The 20,877-nt window shown below is 39.5% G+C and overlaps 1 protein-coding gene across 3 annotated transcripts in view; it reads left to right on the top strand.

Annotated features, from left to right (window-relative positions):
- The window catches only part of LOC128655959 (cytochrome P450 2K6-like), a 393,574-nt gene extending 373,976 nt beyond the window's left edge, over positions 1-19,598 (top strand). For all 3 annotated transcript variants that reach the window (XM_053709567.1, XM_053709570.1, XM_053709568.1), the window contains 2 exons: positions 16,757-16,898; positions 19,343-19,598. In XM_053709567.1, the coding sequence (XP_053565542.1) occupies positions 16,757-16,898; positions 19,343-19,524 (324 nt within the window). In that variant the 3' untranslated portion in view covers positions 19,525-19,598. The remainder of the gene's footprint in view (positions 1-16,756; positions 16,899-19,342) is intronic.
- Positions 19,599-20,877: the final 1,279 nt, after the last annotated feature.

Raw genomic sequence — 20,877 nt, forward strand, 5'->3', positions numbered from 1 at the left:
TTATATTTATTTTACAGGTAACTTTGTATTTATTTTAGCTAGTTAGAATAGTTATTAAATAGTTATTAACTTTTTAATAACTACCTAGCTAAAAGAAATACAAAATTACCTGTAAATCCTAACCTAAGTTACAATTAAACCTAACACTACACTATCATTAAATTAATTAAATAAATTACCTACAAATAACTACAATTAAATAAATTAACTAAAGTACAAAAAATAAAAAAAGCTAAGTTAAAAAAATAAAAAAAATAAGTTACAAACATTTAAAAAATATTACAACAATTTTAAACTACTTACACCTAATCTAAGTCCCCTAATAAAATAACAAAGCCCCCCAAAATAAAAAAATGCCCTACCCTATTCTACATTAAAAAGTTAACAGCTCTATTACCTTATCAGCCCTTAAAAGGGCCTTTTGCGTGGCATGCCCCAAAGAAAACAGCTCTTTTGCCTGTAAAAAAAAAAAATACAACCCCCCCAACATTAAAACCCACCACCCACACACCCCTACTCTAACCCAAACCCCCCTTAAAATAAACCTAACACTACCCCCCTGAAGATCTCCCTACCTTGAGTCGTCTTCAGCCAGCCGACCACCGATGGAACAGAAGAGGAGATCCACAGCGGCAGAAGTCATCATCCAAGGGGCGCTGAAGATGTCTTCCATCCGATTGAAGTCTTCATCCAAGCCGCGTCTTCAATCTTCATCCATCCGGAGTGGAGCCATTTTCAGACGAGCCGACGCGGAGCCATCCTCTTCTACACGACGACTAACGACGAATGTCGGTACCTTTAAGTGACATCATCCAAGATGGCGTCCCTTCAATTCTGATTGGCTGATAGGATTCTATCAGCCAATCGGAATTAAGGTAGGAAAAATCTGATTGGCTGATTTAATCAGCCAATCAGATTGAAGTTCAATCCGATTGGCTGATCCAATCAGCCAATCAGATTGAGCTCACATTCTATTGGCTGATCGGAACTGATCGGGGTTAATACATTTATTATAGGTGGCGACGGTGTAGGGGGGGGAAGATTAGAGGTTAATAAGTTTAATATAGGTGGCGGCGGAGTCCGGGAGCGGCGGTTTAGGGGGTTAAACAATTTATTTAGTTGCGGCGGGGTACGGGATCGGCAGGATAGGGGTTAATAAATTTATTATAGGTGGTGGTGGTATAGGGGGTGCAAGATAGGGGTTACTAGGTATAATGTAGGTGGCGGTGGGCTCCGGGAGCGGTGGTTTAGGGGTTAATCAGTTTATTAGAGTGGCATTGGGCTCCGGGAGCAGCAGTTTAGGGGTTAATACATTTATTATAGTTGCGGCGGTGTCCGGGAGCGGCGGTTTAGGGGTTACTAACTTTATTTAGTTGTGGGGGGCTCCGGGGGTGCCGGTATAGGGGGTAGAACAGTGTAGTTTAGTGTGGGTGTTTAGTGACAGGCTAGCAATAAAGCTGTAAAAAAGCCGAAGAGCAGCGAGATCGGATAAGTGATAACTATCACCCCGCACTTGGTGCGCGGCTTTTGACAGATTTATTGATCACTTTGGTGAGATTTTTCAGGTCCGTGGTGGCGATGGTAGGCGAGCTTAGGCAGGCGTATTGGGCCGGTGAAGGCAGGTAAAGTAGACACGTTGATAACTAGAGGCCACTGTGTACAGGCACAGGGAGTTATTTAAGATTTAGCCCAACACAATGCTAACTGCAAGACAATAGATAATAAACAGTCACAGTCATGTGATCAGAGGGCTGGAAGAAGGTTCTTAGATTTAAGGTAATCACAAAGGTAAAAAGTGTATTAATTTAACAGTGTTGGTTATGAAAAACTGGGGAATGGGTAATAAAGGGATTATCTATCTTTTAAAACACTAACAATTCTATGGTAGACTGTCCCTTTAATAGGCTAAACATTTGGGTAAATGACTATTTTGCTTTTGGGGCATCTGAGTAAATACGTATTCCTGGTGGGAGACCACAAGACTGCTATTCTTCAGGAAAGTTATCTTCTGTTAAAATCACAATTGGGCTAAAATAGGCTGCTCCTAGCTGTTGACTCACCATAGAACAAGCTATTATTATTATCGGTTATTTGTAGAGTGCCAACAGATTCTGCAGTGCTATAAACAAAGGCAGAGTAGAACAAAACAATTATAGGGATCAAATGGGTAGAGGGCCCCGCCAAGCATCACACTGTTGTAGTCAGCTCTTAAGAAGGTGATCTACAAACAGCTGGACTCTTAGGCATACATGCTAACTAAGGGCGTTCAGGGGGATAGCAATAGAGGAGAGGAACTGGTATAAAGAAAGGTTAGTGTAGGTTGTATGCATCCATAAACAGAAGAGTCTTTAGGGAGTGCTTGAAGCTTTCAAAACTAGGGGAGAGTCTTGTGGAGCAAGGCAGATAGTTCCAGAAGATGGGAGCCAGTCTGGAGAAGTCCTGTAAACTGGAGTGTGATGAGGTAACAAGAGAGGAGGAGAGTAGGAGGTCATGAGCAGAGTGAAGGAGACGGGAGGAAGAGTATCTGGAGACAAGGTCTGAGGTATAGGGGGAAGCAGTGCAGTTGAGGGCTTTGTATGTTGGAGTGAGAATTTTGTGTTTAATCCTAGAGGCAAGAGGAAGCCAGTGAAGGGATTGGCTGAGAGGTGCAGCAGATGAAGAGCAACGTGTAAGGAAGATGAACCTGGCAGAGGCATTTATTATGGATTTTAAAGGAGCTAGGAAGCAGCTGGGGAGACCAGAGAGTACAGAGTTGCAGTAATCGAGGCGAGAAAGGATGAGAGAGTGGATTAAATCTTAGTTGTGTCTTGTGTAAGGAAATGTCTAATTTTAGAGATGTTTTTAAGGTAAAAGCGGCAGGCTTTAGCCAAGGACTGAATGTGAGGAGTGAAAAAAAGATCTGAGTCAAATGTGACCCAGAGACATTGGGCATGTGGGGTAGGGGTAATGATTGAGTTGTCGACAGTTATAGAGAGATTGGGGGGTGGAGATTTTGGAAGAAGGGAGGAAAATGAGGATCTCAGTTTTGGAGAGATTTAGCTTGAGGTAGTGAGAGGACATCCAGGAAGAGATGTGAGCAAGACAGTGGCACGGGTTAGCAAGGAAGGAGATAGGTCTGGTGCAGAGAAGTAGATTTGGGTGTCGTCGGCATACAAATAATATTGGAAACCATGGGACTCTATTAGGGAACCTAATGATAACATGTAGATTGAGAAGAGTAGGCAACAGAGCCTTGCGGTACCCCAACGGAAAGTGGTGACAGGGCAGAGGAGGCCCCAGAGAAGGCTACACTAAAGGTAGGGTTTGACAGGTAGGAAGAGAACCACGAGAGGACTGTGTCACAGATGCCAAAGGATTGGAGGTTTTGGAGCAAAAGAGGGTGGTCAACAGTATCAAAGGCTGTGGACAGATGAAGGAGGATAAGCAGAGAGAAGTGGCCTTTTGATTTTGCTCTAAGTAGGTTGCTGGTAACCTTAACGATTACTGTCTCTGTGGAGTGATGGGGACGAAATCCAGATTGCATTGCGTCAAGGAGGGAATTTAATGTAAGGAAATAGGATAGGTGTGCATATACTAGTTTTTCGAGAAGCTTTGAGGCAAGAGGGAGGAGGCTGTTCATTCCTGGTAGAGAATTTCTCTTTCTGTATGCATTTTTATTATGACCCTGGGGAAGTCTCCCTAGGGTTGCGTAAAGAGTCCATGTCTGGGTTCCCCCATCAATGTGCTTAGAGATATTTGGGTGCACCTCACTGACGAAGCCCACAGAAGGCCAAAAGGATCATCTGGGGTGTCCATGTTTCTTGTTCAGAAAAGTATTACCTGGTATTTCAGTCTGGGCTGACCTTGCTAGGCGGGATCAGACTGATAAACTTCTCCTCTGTGAAGAGCACAATTGGACTAAAAGAGGCTGCTCTTGCCATAGAACAAGCTACTAGCTGTTGTTTGTTCCTGTTAGAGCACTTATATTTTTGTATGCATTTGTATTATGATCCTGGGGAAATCTCCTTAAGGGCAATGGGGAACAAGACTGTGATGACCAGGGTTAACCAACCCTGCGCCAGTCACTTGTTTGGCACAGAAAGGGCTAACAGACTCTTTCTACTGTCACTAATCTGTCACAGTCTAGCCACTCCAGGCAAGCCTGTGACTCAGTTCAGTGGGTTCAAGGGTTAACAACACTCTCTAGTCTGTCCTAGACTTAGAAACATGCCCAAATTCCTTTTTTACTGCTACCCAAACTAAACTAAATCTAAAGGAAAACCCAAGCTAACAAGTTAAATTCCAGAATACAATTTAGCAAAAAACCTAAAATCACAGTAATAATACTACCAGTCTCTTTTAGTAATGAGGTTCAAATATTAGACAAAGGCAAAAACGTAATATTTATGCACAGTGAATTATTAACAATTAGAATTATACACAAGCAAACAGTTTTAAAAATAAAAAGGAAAAATAACTAACAGAAACCTTATACTTTACTAGCTTTTAGTTGTCTGTGCCAGGGAGATGGCAGGAAAATTTGGTCACTCACTCTGTAGTATACAGCCTCCCATGAAGAATGAACAACTTGAATTTTTAAACACAAAATGTTATACTTTCCATGATATCAAATTGCTTGACCCACCCTCTTTCCAGAGGGCTAGGAAACCCCTCTCTTTTGCAACAGACAATAAAGTCCTGAGTATTTGGCTGAAATTATAGAACACTTTATAACTTCTGCTATGTACATCTATTTCATATACACAGAAAGGTAATCTTTAGTGATGTTGCGAGGAGTATTTTGATACCAAACACCATATATATTGCATTCTTTATGTTTCTGAGGTATTATTACTTATAAAATCACTAATTTGCAAGGTTGGCTGTCTTGTCAATGACACCATGTTAGTTCTTTGAAAAAGACCCTGTGTTTCATCAATCCCTTTGCTGACAGTTTGGGGCAATAAAGTTGTCTTTTGCATCTTACAAGCTTATTTATTAGGGGTTCTGGCTGATCAAAGGGAAAACTCATTAACACGAAAACACAACACAGTTCTTCTTGAAAAAGCAAATGTTTTTAGCACACAGGCTAAAGAAAATCAACTCCTTAGCATCTAAATCATGGGGTATTCATGACACAGACCTTGACTACTTGTCCAATGTGCTTAGAGGGGTATGGCTGCACTTCACTGACAAGGCACACAGAATGCCAAAAATGATTGTCTTTGTTGCCATGTTTCTTGTTCAGAGGAGAGTTACCTGGTATTTCCATGCTGGACTAACCTTGCTATTTGATATGACTGATATACTTTCTTTCTCCTCTTTGAAAAGCACATTTAGGCTAAAAGAGGCTGTTCTAATGTTGTAACTCAAGCTACTGAGCCCAAGCTGTTGTTTTTTCCAGATAGAGTGCTTCTCTTTCTGAAAATATTTAAAAACACATTTATATTTTTCACATTAAAGTTAAAAAATATCTATAACGATCAATTTTACAGTATAATGCTTGTACATTACTCATACTACACACATGCCCAGTATATCCATAATGCCCCAAACAATGTTCCCTCTATTTTTTTTAGCACTGTGTGCAAATAAATTAACCTCTGCAATTTTTGACCAAGACTAAAATGTGTGCGCACCTTACAAGACAAATGTTAAAAAATATTGCAAGCTCACTTGTGTGAGCAAAAGATAAATACTGCTTCTTATAACTTCAATGACAAGCGCCAAGCAGAAACTAGTACTTGTATTGCAAGTTCATGGTTAAGAATTGTACTCTGGAAAAAGCTCTTGTGACTCATCACACAGGGCTTGATAAAAACTGGTCTCTTAGGTTTTATTTTCACATTATTTCAGGATGTTTTTGTGCATAGACCAGACACAGTGATGCAATTTTACATTTACTAAATATACAATAGTCTAGATTAATTAAAGGGACATTAAACCCAAAAAATGTATTTCATAATTCAGACAGAGAATATAATTTTAAGCAACATTCCAATTTACTTCTATTTTTTAATTTGCTTCATTCTTTAGATATCCATAGTTAAAGTGATGGTAACTTCACCTCACTAACTTTAGGTATATTGAAAGCTCTTGTAATTATAAGCTTATTGATGTATGTAATTAACTCACAGCACACTCCCGTGCTTGTAACTATTAGCTGACTCAGCCTTGAACTGCAACTGTGCACGCGCAGCACGCTATGCTAGATTACCTGTTTACAGTAAGCAGCCTCACTGTTTCTTTTGCGCAAATAGTGTAGCATGCTGCGCGTGTGCAGTTGCAATTCAAGGCTGAGTCAGCTAATAGTTACAAACACGGGTGCATGGTGAGGATCCTATTGGCTGAAAGAGCTGCCTGTCAAATACCAAAATACGAAAATCTGTGACAGAGGCTGCATTAAAGCAGATAACGGAGCCTCACAAAAACTGAGTTTTACAAAAATTGTATTCAATGTTGAAGAATATAAACACATTGATATGCTTATAATTACAAAAGCTTTCAATATACCTAAAGTTAGTGAGGTGAATTTACCATCACTTTAAAGAAATAGCAATGCACACGGGTGAGCCAATCATATGAGGCATCTATGTGCAGCCACCAATCAGAAGCTACTGAGCCTATCTAGATATGCTTTTTAGGAAAGACTATAAAAAATGAAGCAAATCAGATAATAGAAGTAAATTTAAAAAGTTGTTTAAAATGGTATTCTCTATCTGAATCATGAAAGGAAAAAAAATGGGTTCAATGTCCCTTTAAGGATATAATCATATCTGTTTTTTAATCCTTCACTATTGGTTAATCTTGGAAGTTTAATATTTAAATGTATTAAATGGGCATTTATATGTTCAGCTACACAGCATATGAAAACCAATAGAAATGTGAGATTGCATAAGTGGCAATTTTAACATCGAAAACATTTTTTGTGCAAATGCCTTTATATAATGCCTTCATACAATGGGCTATCCATCAGTACTTTGAGGTCCCTCAAAGAATTTAAGAAAGCAAATGTTAGCTTGAGATCTATTTATCATGCTGTAGACATCAGTATACATCTAAAAATTTGGGGCTGGGTTAGGAGTCTGCAAATCAGCACAATGTTATTTAAAAATAAGCAAAAACATAATTTATGCTTACCTGATAAATTCCTTTCTCCTGTAGTGTAGTCAGTCCACGGGTCATCCATTACTTATGGGATTATATCTCCTCCCTAACAGGAAGTGCAAGAGGATCACCCAAGCAGAGCTGCTATATAGCTCCTCCCCTCTACGTCACACCCAGTCATTCGACCGAAACCAAACGAGAAAGGAGAAACTATAGGGTTCAGTGGTGACTGGAGTTTAATTTAAAATTTAGACCTGCCGTAAAAACAGGGCGGGCCGTGGACTGACTACACTACAGGAGAAAGGAATTTATCAGGTAAGCATAAATTATGTTTTCTCCTGTTAAGTGTAGTCAGTCCACGGGTCATCCATTACTTATGGGATACCAATACCAAAGCTAAAAGTACACGGATAACGGGAGGGACAGGCAGGCTCTTTACACGGAAGGAACCACTGCCTGTAGAACCTTTCTCCCAAAAACAGCCTCCGAAGAAACAAAAGTGTCAAATTTGTAAAATTTCGAAAAAGTGTGAAGCGAAGACCAAGTTGCAGCCTTGCAAATCTGTTCGACAGAGGCCTCATTCTTAAAAGCCCAAGTGGAAGCCACAGCTCTAGTAGAATGAGCTGTAATTCTTTCAGGAGGCTGCTGTCCAGCAGTCTCATAGGCTAAACGTATTATGCTACGAAGCCAGAAAGAGAGAGAGGTAGCCGAAGCTTTTTGACCTCTCCTCTGTCCAGAATAAACAACAAACAGGGAAGAAGTTTGGCGAAAATCTTTAGTTGCCTGCAAATAAAATTTCAGGGCACGGACCACGTCCAGATTATGCAAAAGTCGTTCCTTCTTTGAAGAAGGATTAGGGCACAATGATGGAACAACAATCTCTTGATTGATATTCCTGTTAGTGACTACCTTAGGTAAGAACCCAGGTTTAGTACGCAGAACTACCTTGTCTGAATGAAAAATCAGATAAGGAGAATCACAATGTAAGGCCGATAACTCAGAGACTCTTCGAGCCGAGGAAATAGCCATTAAAAACAGAACTTTCCAAGATAACAGTTTGATATCAATGGAATGAAGGGGTTCAAACGGAACACCCTGTAAAACGTTAAGAACTAAGTTTAAGCTCCACGGCGGAGCAACAGTTTTAAACACAGGCTTAATCCTGGCCAAAGCCTGACAAAAAGCCTGAACATCTAGAACTTCTGACAGACGCTTGTGTAAAAGGATGGACAGAGCTGAGATCTGTCCCTTTAACGAACTAGCAGATAAACCCTTTTCTAAACCTTCTTGTAGAAAAGACAATATCCTAGGAATCCTAACCTTACTCCATGAGTAACTCTTGGATTCGCACCAATGCAAGTATTTACGCCATATTTTATGGTAAATTTTCCTGGTAACAGGTTTCCTAGCCTGTATTAAGGTATTAATCACTGACTCCGAGAATCCACGCTTTGATAGAATCAAGCGTTCAATCTCCATGCAGTCAGCCTCAGAGAAATTAGATTTGGATGTTTGAAAGGACCCTGAATCAGAAGGTCCTGTCTCAGAGGCAGAGACCATGGTGGACAGGACGACATGTCCACTAGATCTGCATACCAGGTCCTGCGTGGCCACGCAGGCGCTATTAGAATCACCGATGCTCTCTCCTGTTTGATCCTGGCAATCAATCGAGGAAGCATCGGGAAGGGTGGAAACACATAAGCCATGTTGAAGACCCAAGGTGCTGTCAGAGCATCTATCAGTACCGCTCCCGGGTCCCTGGACCTGGATCCGTAACAAGGAAGCTTGGAGTTCTGGCGAGACGCCATGAGATCCAGATCTGGTTTGCCCCAACGCCGAAGCAGTTGGGCAAATACCTCCGGATGAAGTTCCCACTCCCCCGGATGAAAAGTCTGGCGACTTAGGAAATCCGCCTCCCAGTTCTCCACGCCTGGGATGTGGATCGCTGACAGGTGGCAAGAGTGAGACTCTGCCCAGCGAATTATCTTTGAGACTTCCATCATCGCTAGGGAACTCCTTGTCCCTCCCTGATGGTTGATGTAAGCCACAGTTGTGATGTTGTCCGACTGGAACCTGATGAACCTCAGAGTTGCTAACTGAGGCCAAGCCAGAAGAGTATTGAAAACCGCTCTTAATTCCAGAATGTTTATTGGAAGGAGTTTCTCCTCCTGAGTCCATGATCCCTGAACCTTCAGGGAATTCCAGACAGCGCCCCAACCTAGCAGGCTGGCGTCTGTTGTTACAATCGTCCAATCTGGCCTGCTGAAGGGCATCCCCCTGGACAGATGTGGCCGAGAAAGCCACCATAGAAGAGAATCTCTGGTCTCTTGATCCAGATTCAGCATAGGGGACAAATCTGAGTAATCCCCATTCCACTGACTTAGCATGCACAATTGCAGTGGTCTGAGATGCAGGCGTGCAAAAGGTACTATGTCCATTGCCGCTACCATTAAGCCGATTACCTCCATGCATTGAGCCACTGACGGGTGTTGAATGGAATGAAGGACACAGCAAGCATTTAGAAGTTTTGTTAACCTGTCCTTTGTCAGGTAAATTTTCATTTCTACAGAATCTATAAGAGTCCCCAAGAAGGGAACTCTTGTGAGTGGCAATAGAGAACTCTTTTCTACGTTCACCTTCCACCCATGCGACCTTAGAAATGCCAGAACTAACTCTGTATGAGACTTGGCAGTTTGGAAACTTGACGCTTGTATCAGAATGTCGTCTAGGTACGGAGCTACCGATATTCCTCGCGGTCTTAGTACCGCCAGAAGAGAGCCCAGAACCTTTGTAAAGATTCTTGGAGCCGTAGCTAACCCGAAGGGAAGAGCTACAAACTGGTAATGCCTGTTTAGGAAGGCAAACATTAGGTACCGATAATGATCTTTGTGAATCGGTATGTGAAGGTAGGCATCCTTTAAATCCACTGTGGTCATGTACTGACCCTTTTGGATCATAGGTAAGATTGTCTGAATAGTTTCCATTTTGAACGATGGAACTCTTAGGAATTTGTTTAGGATCTTTAAGTCCAAGATTGGTCTGAAGGTTCCCTCTTTTTTGGGAACCACAAACAGATTTGAGTAAAACCCTTGTCCCTGTTCCGACTGTGGAACTGGGTGGATCACTCCCATTATTAAAAGGTCTTGTACACAGCATAGAAATGCCTCTTTCTTTATCTGGTTTGCTGACAACCTTGAAAGATGAAATCTCCCTTTTGGAGGAGAAGCTTTGAAGTCCAGAAGATATCCCTGAGATATGATCTCTAACACCCAGGGATCCTGGACATCTCTTGCCCAAGCCTGGGCGAAGAGAGAAAGTCTGCCCCCCACTAGATCCGTTTCCGGATCGGGGGCCCTCACTTCATGCTGTCTTAGGGGCGGCAGTAGACTTTCTGGCCTGCTTGCCCTTGTTCCAGGACTGGTTAGGTTTCCAGCCCTGTCTGTAGCGAGCAACAGTTCCTTCCTGTTTTGGGGCGGAGGAAGTTGATGCTGCTCCTGCCTTGAAGTTACGAAAGGCACGAAAATTAGTCTGTTTAGCCCTTGGTTTGGCTCTGTCTTGAGGCAGGGCATGGCCCTTACCTCCAGTAATGTCAGCGATAATTTCTTTCAAACCGGGCCCGAATAATGTTTGCCCTTTGAAAGGTATGTTAAGCAATTTAGATTTAGAAGTCACATCGGCTGACCAGGATTTAAGCCACAGCGCTCTGCGCACTTGAATGGCGAATCCGGAGTTCTTAGCCGTAAGCTTAGTTAAGTGTACTACGGCATCAGAAATAAATGAATTAGCTAGCTTAAGGACTCTAAGCTTGTCTATAATCTCATCCAATGGAGCTGAGCTAATGGTCTCTTCCAGAGACTCAAACCAGAATGCCGCCGCAGCCGTGACAGGCGCAATGCATGCAAGGGTTTGTAATATAAAACCTTGTTGAACAAACATTTTCTTAAGGTAACCCTCTAACTTTTTATCCATTGGATCTGAAAAAGCACAGCTATCCTCCACCGGGATAGTGGTGCGCTTAGCCAGAGTAGAAACTGCTCCCTCCACCTTAGGGACCGTCTGCCATAAGTCCCGTGTGGTGGCGTCTATTGGAAACATTATTCTAAATATAGGAGGGGGTGAAAAAGGCACACCGGGTCTATCCCACTCCTTGTTAAAAATTTCTGTAAGCCTTTTAGGTATAGGAAAAACGTCAGTACACGTCGGTACCGCAAAATATTTATCCATCCTACATATTTTCTCTGGAATTGCAACCGTGTTACAATCATTCAGAGCCGCTAATACCTCCCCTAGTAATACACGGAGGTTCTCAAGCTTAAATTTAAAATTTGAAATGTCTGAGTCCAGTTTACATGGATCAGATCCGTCACCCACAGAATGAAGCTCTCCGTCCTCATGTTCTGCAAATTGTGACGCAGTATCAGACATGGCTCTATTATTATCAGCGCACTCTGTTCTCACCCCAGAGTGGTCGCGTTTACCCCTAAATTCTGGCAATTTAGATAATACTTCAGTCATAACATTAGCCATGTCTTGCAAAGTGATTTGTAAGGGCCGCCCTGATGTACTTGGCGCCACAATATCACGCACCTCCTGAGCGGGAGATGAAGGTACTGACACGTGAGGAGAGTTAGTCGGCATAACTTCCCCCTCGTTGTCTGGTGAAATTTTCTTTACATGTACAGATTGGCTTTTATTTAAAGTAGCATCAATGCAATTAGTACACAAATTTCTATTGGGCTCCACATTGGCCTTTAAACATATTGCACAAAGAGATTCCTCTATGTCAGACATGTTTAAACAAACTAGCAATTAGACTAGCAAGCTTGGAAAATACTTTTCAAATAAATTTACAAGCAATATAAAAAACGTTACTGTGCCTTTAAGAAGCACAAAAAAACTGTCACAGTTGAAATAACAATGAACCAAATTAGTTATAGCAACCAAATTTTCACAGTAAATGCATTAAGTTAGCAAAGGATTGCACCCACCAGCAAATGGATGATTAACCCTTTAGTACCCAAAAACGGATAACAATTTAATATAAGCGTTTTTATCACAGTCAAAGCACAGTCTCACAGGTCTGCTGTGAGTGATTACCTCCCTCAAAACTAGTTTTGGAGACCCCTGGGCTCTGTAGAGACGTCCTGGATCATGGAGGAAGAAATAGGAAGACTGTGACTGAATTTTTACTGCGCAATAAAGCGCCAAAATAGGCCCCTCCCACTCATAATACAACAGTGGGGAAGCTCAGTAAACTGATTTTATTCATAAACAAACGACAGCCATGTGGAAAAATAATGCCCATAAAGTTTTATCACCAAGTACCTCACAAAAAACGATTAACATGCCAGTAAACGTTTTAAATATAAAATTATGAAATGTTATTAATAAGCCTGCTGCTAGTCGCTTTCACTGCAGTGGAGGCTCAAATATAAGTTAAATGTATACAGTATTTTCTTAGTGAAGTTCCATTCCCTAGAAATACCTCAGTGTAAACATACATACATATCAGCCTGATACCAGTCACTACTACTGCATTTAAGGCTGCACTTACATTACATCGGTATCAGCAGTATTTTCTCAGTCAATTCCATTCCTTAGAAAATAATATACTGCAACATACCTCCTTGCAGGTGAACCCTGCCCGCTGTCCCCTGTTCTGAAGTTACCTCACTCCCCAGAATGGCCGAGAACAGCAAATGGATCTTAGTTACGACCGCTAAGATCATACACAAACTCAGGTAGATTCTTCTTCTAATGCTGCCTGAGAAGAACAACACACTCCGGTGCTGTTTAAAATAACAAACTTTTGATTGAAGAAATAAAAACTAAGTATAACAACCACAGTCCTCTCACACGTCCTATCTATTAGTTAGGTGCAAGAAAATGACTGGGTGTGACGTAGAGGGGAGGAGCTATATAGCAGCTCTGCTTGGGTGATCCTCTTGCACTTCCTGTTAGGGAGGAGATATAATCCCATAAGTAATGGATGACCCGTGGACTGACTACACTTAACAGGAGAAACTATACATTTTACAAAAACACTCCCAGATGGCCTACATAAAACCTATATAAATGAATCATCTACAAAACATTTTTGCAAAGAAAAATCCAGTGTACAATGTCCCTTTAATATATTGCAACACAGTAATAAATCAAAACTGCAAAATACACGTGTAAAATAACAACAATCACAAAAGAAACAAACAATGTGTAAGCTTATTGTTTATAGCATTGTGTATCTTTTTTCTGCATAGTTTACATTTTTAATATTTAGCTCTATTTGTATCTGTAGTTACCATTTTGCAGAACATTTTTTACACAATAAGTGGTAACTGAATAAACATTGCCGGGTTAGCGCGCAAGTGATAGCTGTTATTTTTTTTTAAGTTGGTCTCTTCATTTACCATTTAACTTTATGGGAAGAAGAAGTTAATGCGGTCATGATATCTGAAGTCCTATAGTTATAACACATTAGTTTTCTCTCGCTCGCTAACTTTTTACTTTTAATTTGTAACACGAGCATGGGATACAAGTTTATTTTAAGCATTATTAGCACTAAAGCAGGATCGCTAAATACCGCTCCACTTAATCTAGCGCTAAATGTATAGTTTTTTTTATATGAAAGATGCTATGGGACTTTACTGGCTAAATAAGTATGTACAGACATACTGTAAACAAACTAAGAGATCTATTTATGTAGCTCTGAAATGCACTTCAGAGCCCAGAGTGAGCCTAGGGGGGATATTTATCAAGCCATCAACCGCAAATACGCTGGAATTCCGCAGGGTAATTGTGGCGAGCTTGATCCAACCTAGTTATCAAAGCCTACAGACCAGCAAAAGTTGAAATCTGTGACGTAACATACGATCCGCCGGTCTCAATCCGACACAGATCGATGCTTACGTCATTACAGATGTTCTGAATACAAATTCGGCTCTATTTGACACTTTTTCAAAGTTATCAAATAGTTAACAGGTACGCTTGCGACTATTCCGGCCCAGCGTACCTGGTTTTCAATCCGCCACCCTGGAGGCCTCGGATGCCATAGGAATCAATGGGAGTCTAAAAGCAGTGAAAGCTTATGTTCGATGCTGCCAGATATCCCATTGATTTCTATGGTTGAAATTTGAAAACCAGTTACGTTTACACCTAACACCCTAACATAAGCCCCGAGTCTAAACACCCCTAATCTGCTGCCCCTGACATCGCCGCAACATAAATAAATTTATTAACCCCTATCCCACCGCACCCGGACCCCGCCGCAACCTATATAAAGTTATTATCCCCTATCCCGCCGCTCCTGGACCCCTCCGCAACCTAAATAAACGTATTAACCCCTAAACCTCTGGCCTCCCACATCACTACCATTAACTAAACCTATTAACCCCTAAACCGCCAGCCCCCCACATCGCCATAAACTAAATTAAACTATTAACCCCTAAACCTAACATCCCTATCTTATGATAAATTTAAACTTACCTGTAGAATTAAACTATATTAAACTATTAATTAACATACCCTAACTATTATACTAAAATTATATTAAACTACCAATTAAATTAACTATATTACATATTAAGAAACCCTCAACCCTACTCAAATTATTTAAATCTACATTAAAATTACTAAATTACAAAAAAATAAACGCTAAGTTACAAAAAATAATAAACACTAAATTACAGAAATAAAAACACAGTATCAAAAATAAAAACGAATTACACCTAATCTAATAGCCCTATCAAAATAAAAAATCTCCCCCAAAATAAAAAAAACCCTAGCCTACAATAAACTACCAATGACCCTTAAAAGGGCCTTTTGCGGGGCATTGCCCCAAAGAAATCAGCTCTTGTACCTGTAAAAAAAAATACAAACACCCCCCAACAGTAAAACCCACCACCCAACCAACCAACCCCCCCCAAATAAAAAGCCTATATAAAAAAACCTAAGCTCCCCATTGCCCTGAAAAGGGCATTTTTATGGGCATTGCCCTTAAAAGGGCATTTTGCTCTTTTTACCTGCCCAGACCCTACTCTAAAAATAAAACCCACCCAAAAAACCCTTAAATAAATGTAACACTAACCCCCGATGATCCACTTACAGTTTTTGAAGTTCCGCTTGAAGGATCCATCCAGCCGGCAAGAAGTCTTCATCAGGGCTTCAAGAAGTCTTCATCTGGTTGGCCTCTTCTATCTTCATTCATCCGGTGAAGTCTTCATCCATGCAGCCTCTTCTATCTTCATCCGGCGCGGAGCGGGTCCATCCTGAAGACATCTAGCGAAGAGCTTCTCTTCAATACGGTCTCCGCCGTAAACTGGAACTTGAATGTAAGTGACATCATCCAAGATGGCATCCCTTGCATTCCTATTGGTTGATAGGTTCCAATCAGCCAATAGGATTAGAGCTGCTAAAATCCTATTGGCTGTTCCAATCAGCCAAAAGGATTTGAGCAGCTCGCATCCTATTGGCTGTTCCAATCAGCCAATAGGATGAGAGCTTTTACAGGTAAGAGCTGATTTCTTTGGGGCAAAAGGCCCTTTTATGGGCCATTGGTAGTTTATTGTAGGCTGGGGGGGGGGGTTATTTTGGGGGGGGCTTTTTTATTTTGATAGGGCTATTAGATTAGGTGTAATTCGTTTTGTTTTTTTGTTTTTTTATACTGTGGTGGTTGTTTTTTTTTTTGTCATTTAGTAATTTTTAATTGTAGATTTAAATAATTTGAGTAGGGTTAAGGTTTTTTAATATGTAATATAGTTAATTTAATTGGTAGTTTAATGTAATTTTAGTATAATAGTTAGGGTAGGTTAATTGTTTAATATAGTTTAATTTAATTCTACAGGTAAGTTTAAATATATTATAAGATAGGGATGTTGTAATTTTAATGTAAAGTTAGCGGCTTGTTAGGTTTAGGGGTTAATAGCTTAATTTAGTTTATGGTGATGTGGGGGCTGGCGGTTTAGGGGTTAATAGGTTTAGTTAGTGGTAGTGATGTGGGAGGCCAGAGGTTTAGGGGTTAATACGTTTATTTAGTGCTGACTCTTAAATAACTCCACAGGAGTGAGCACAATTTTTATCTATATGACACAAATGAACTAGCTCTATCTAACTGTGAAAAACTGTCAAAATGCACTGAGATAGGAAGCGGTTTTTAACAGTTTCAAAATCTGTGTCTACATAGGTTTAGCTTGCAGCAAAGAATACCAAATGAACAAAGCAAATGATATGCTAAAAGTAAATTGGAAAGCTGTTTAAAATTGCATATCCTATCTGAATCATGAAAGTTTAATTTTGACTAGACTGTCTTTTTAAGGAGTAGCTGTCATTATACAGCTGCTTCTTTACACATTACTATTATGATCCCCTGGGACATTTCCGACAGCCCCTGGTCGCATGCAAATGGCTGAGCATGAGCAGGGGTCAGGTTGCACACTTGCGATGGTGTGCAATGGTAAATGCAGGCAGCAGATTGCTGCCCGCTAGACGTAATGCCGCATGGTTAGGGGAGAAGATGTAGGCTCCTATCTGCCCGGTCTTTCTTAAATGTGGGCCAAAAACTGTATAGATATTTGTCCAGCCATGTTGATATCTTTATAAAACAGACAATCATCTTTCATTATATTAAAAAGTAAAACGTTGTTACGTGCTCATTTATGTCATTTCTTTTTTATAGGGAACCAACGTTCTTCTTATGTTGGCATCTGCATTAAAAGATAAGGATTACTTTGAAAAGCCAGACGAGTTTTATCCTCAACACTTTCTTGACTCTGAGGGAAATTTTGTAAAAAACAATGCATTTATACCTTTTTCAGCAGGTATGTAGCCCATCCTTATACATATATATATTTTTAAATGAAATGCGTTGACAAAGACAATTCTTTGATATCATATGAGGAATCATCATTTAGGTCAAAAACATAGAGACACAAAGATTTATGCTAAAGTTTGGGAAATAGAAAATCACACACATTTTGCAATAATAATGGTACTTTATCTCTAGTTATTGATCACATATCACATTCTAAAGATAGCAAACTTTATTTGAAGAGATCACAATAATGTTACAAGAACATTTCGAGCACACAAACTGCAAAGCAAAGCTACAGTCAATGATGAGTTTGCAACTACACAACAATAATATGATGAGCTTCTCTCTAGTCATTATTATGATTATTTCTAAACACTGCAGCATCATGGTCATGGAGCTATTAGACTTAGAGGATGCATTGTCTTCCAGCAAAACAACCTGTATTAAGCAGCATATACTGCTTTTGGGCCCTAGGGTAATGTAAGAAGCAGTGGTATGCGGACTGAAATCACCCCGAAACCACTCACTTGGGGTGATTGACAGGCTCTTCTCTAATGCGATTGGTTGCACAAGAGAAAGGGGTGGCAATACACACTCAAGCAGGTGTGTAATGGTCTGTTGCCTGTTTATTGTAAAGCCGTGCAAACAGGTTCTCAATAGATTTATCATGTGGCAGATGCTGCAGTCTACCCCCGAAGTTTCAGGTCCACCTGAAACTTAAGTTAACTTAATTCATCTGCCAACTCTGAGGTGGCGGACTGCAATCATCCTGATTGTATCTGATCGGATGATTGACACCCCCTTTAGCAATGTCGGGCGGACATTTGATAAATCTACCCCATGGTGTCCACTATCTTCAAAATCCTCTTAAAGATATGTGAGGAACAATATATATATATATCTTGCAATTACAGATGTTTAACTTCTTAACAGTTACAGATGTCTGCTAAGTGTAGACAGCTATAAAAATTACCAATGACAAGCTCACAAATAAAGAAAAGGAGAGCAATATAAATTTATTTATGACTTGTCACTCTAGCTAAATTACCTAGAAACATATCTGTCACCTAACACCAACAAGCAAGCTTGTAACAAAGACTTATATTATTATCTCTCACCTCAGATCTTCTGTCCAGGGGTTCACCACTCTACTTCTTTTCACCTTTTTAGACACCCAGCTCAAATCTACCTCTCTGCCCCTCATTCTACCTTCAAACCCAAAATATATGGGATTTTCATCTGAGATAATCAACTTGGGAATAATAGTTAAAAAACCAAGGACTTGTCTTCACTTAATTCTATATTTCCTAGGAGGTATAAAGGGTACATTTCAGCTACTAATTATTTCTTTTAAATGTTGATGTCTATTTTTTTTAATAAGGTACACCCATATTGCTCTATAATTCAGAAAATAATGGATTAGACCATTCAGAGGCTTGACTGTTAAAGGGATATACAATTTGTGTCTTTTTTATATTTGTAATATTGGCAATTAAACAACACATCACAAAATGTCTTTATACAAAATAAATGCTTGTAAAGCAGTTATATAAAAATTATAATACAAAAATCTAAGAGCAGACTAGTGAACCACCAAGCATGCTGTGTATGTTTGCCTCATTTCCTTTCCTAAAGCAAATCAGAGACCAGATATAAATCAACTCCTGCACTGATCTAAGCAATTACTTTATAATGTGGCTAGATTAGCAGATTTCAGCATATAAGTAAGCTGTATGCACTCAAACTTCATTCTGCATGTACATTGCACTTGTACAGTATTTTACTATAATTAATAAAACATTTTGAGGATCACATTTTTAGTTTAGTTTTGATGTAAAATATGTAATTATAACAGAATACTGCAATAAGTGCAGTTATTTCACAGCATATCTGAATAACTTACACCTTCTTTTAAAGCATGGAATGCAACACCTCTGAAAATGCATATATTAAAAAAAGGGAAAAAATCCATTCTCACTGATGACTCTTTTATAGACTTTGGTTCATTTATATATCAAGCAAAATATACATTTGACAGCCCTTGAAGGGACGTACAACCCAACATTATTCTTTCATGATTCAGATAGAGCATATTGCTTTAAACAACTTTCCAGTTTACAATCATACAATTTTTTTTCATTCTTTTGGTATCCTTTGAAGGAGCAAGCTGTGTTGGATGAACCAATAACAAGAGGCATGTACAGTATGCGCAGCCACCAATAAACAGCTGATTTTGAGCCTACCTAGTTATGCTTTTAAACATAGGATACAAAGGGAACTATGCAAATTAGATATAGAAGTATATAGGACAGTTATTTAAAAATACGTGTTCTATCTGAATCATGAAAGTTTAATTTTGACTGTTTAACGTATTTTTTAAATAAAAACATGAAGGGTAAAATGATATATACACACAATATTATTATTGTTATTATTGCTATTATTTTGTAGGTCGGAGAGCATGCGTTGGAGAAAATTTTGCCAAAATGGAGATTTTCCTGTTCTTCACAAGGCTGCTGCAAAAATTCACATTTCAGCTTCCTCCAGGTGTTTCAGATGTTGATTTTTCCCCTGCGCTTGGACTTACCAGGGGGCCTAAGCCGTATTTCATGTGTGCTGTGCCTCGCTTTTAGAATATGTTAATAAATGGGATCAGAGATTAAGATTGAAAGTTTTGTAAACATTAAAAAACACACAATTAATATAATTAATTACTTTTACTATTTTTATTTTAACCGTGGATATGTGTAATTTTAAAAATATTATGGACTAGATTACGAGTGGCACGCTAACCGTTACATGCAAGTGATATTGGGTTTATCGCAACTGTTTGTGTGTGTCGGATGAAGCACTCTTATTGCAAGTTGAAAGTAAACACGATCGCTTGAGCGTAATTGAAGTTAACGCACATTGGGATAGTGCAACCTCAGCTCTGGTTAACTGTTTTGCAAAACAAAAAAGTGTCACAAAACACATCAAAAATACATTGAAAAGTACAGTGACACTCATAATAACACTTTCTAATAAAAATGATTACGAAAAAATATTGCCCAAAAAGGGCTCAAAGTTATGAGTTCTCAGTTGTTAGAGAAAAAAAAAAGCAGGCAAAGGGATTTAACTCTAAATATGTTTATGTATGTATTTACAGACATCTATACACAAATAAACACATACGTACATATGTAAATATATATATATATATATATATATATATATATATATATATATATATATATATATTTATACATTGGAGCCCTTTACAGTCAAATAGATGATTCATGCAATATTCATATTTAATAAAGTGTTATACTGTGTATTTAATGTTAATTTCTCTTGTATCCAGTCCACGGATTCATCCATTACTTGTGGGATATTCTCCTTGCCAACAGGAAGCTGCAAGAGGATCACCCACAGCAGAGCTGTCTATATAGCTCCTCACCTAACTGCCACCTCCCAGTCATTCTCTTGCAGCTCTTGACAAGGGAAGTAGCTAGAGAGATGTGGTGCATTAATGTAGTTTATCTTTAATCAAAAGTTTATTATTTTCAAATGGTACCGGAGTTGTACTATTTTAGCCTCAGGCAGAAAGTTGAAGAAGAGTCTGCCTGTGGTTTTTGATGATCTTAGCGGTTTGTAACTAAGATCCACTGCTGTTCTCACACATGACTGAAGAGATGGGTAACTTCAGCTGGGGGAATAGCGTGCAGGGTCTCCTGCTCTGAGGTATGTGCAGTTTTACATTTTTCTAGAGAGATGATAAGCTAGAAAATGCTGACAATACCAGATTTATTTAAGGTAAGCCTGATTACAGTGATTTAATAATGACTGGTATCATGCTTGCTGTAAAGGGTAATATTTTTGTTATTTACTCCCATTACTGAATAGATATAACGTTTGCTTGAGGTATATAAACGTTTATTACATATTGGTGATAACACTTTATTCTGGGGCCCAGTTTTTCCACATGGCTGACTAGATTTTGCCTA

Source organism: Bombina bombina, chromosome 4, assembly GCF_027579735.1.
Source record: "Bombina bombina isolate aBomBom1 chromosome 4, aBomBom1.pri, whole genome shotgun sequence".
Classification (NCBI taxonomy): domain Eukaryota; kingdom Metazoa; phylum Chordata; class Amphibia; order Anura; family Bombinatoridae; genus Bombina; species Bombina bombina.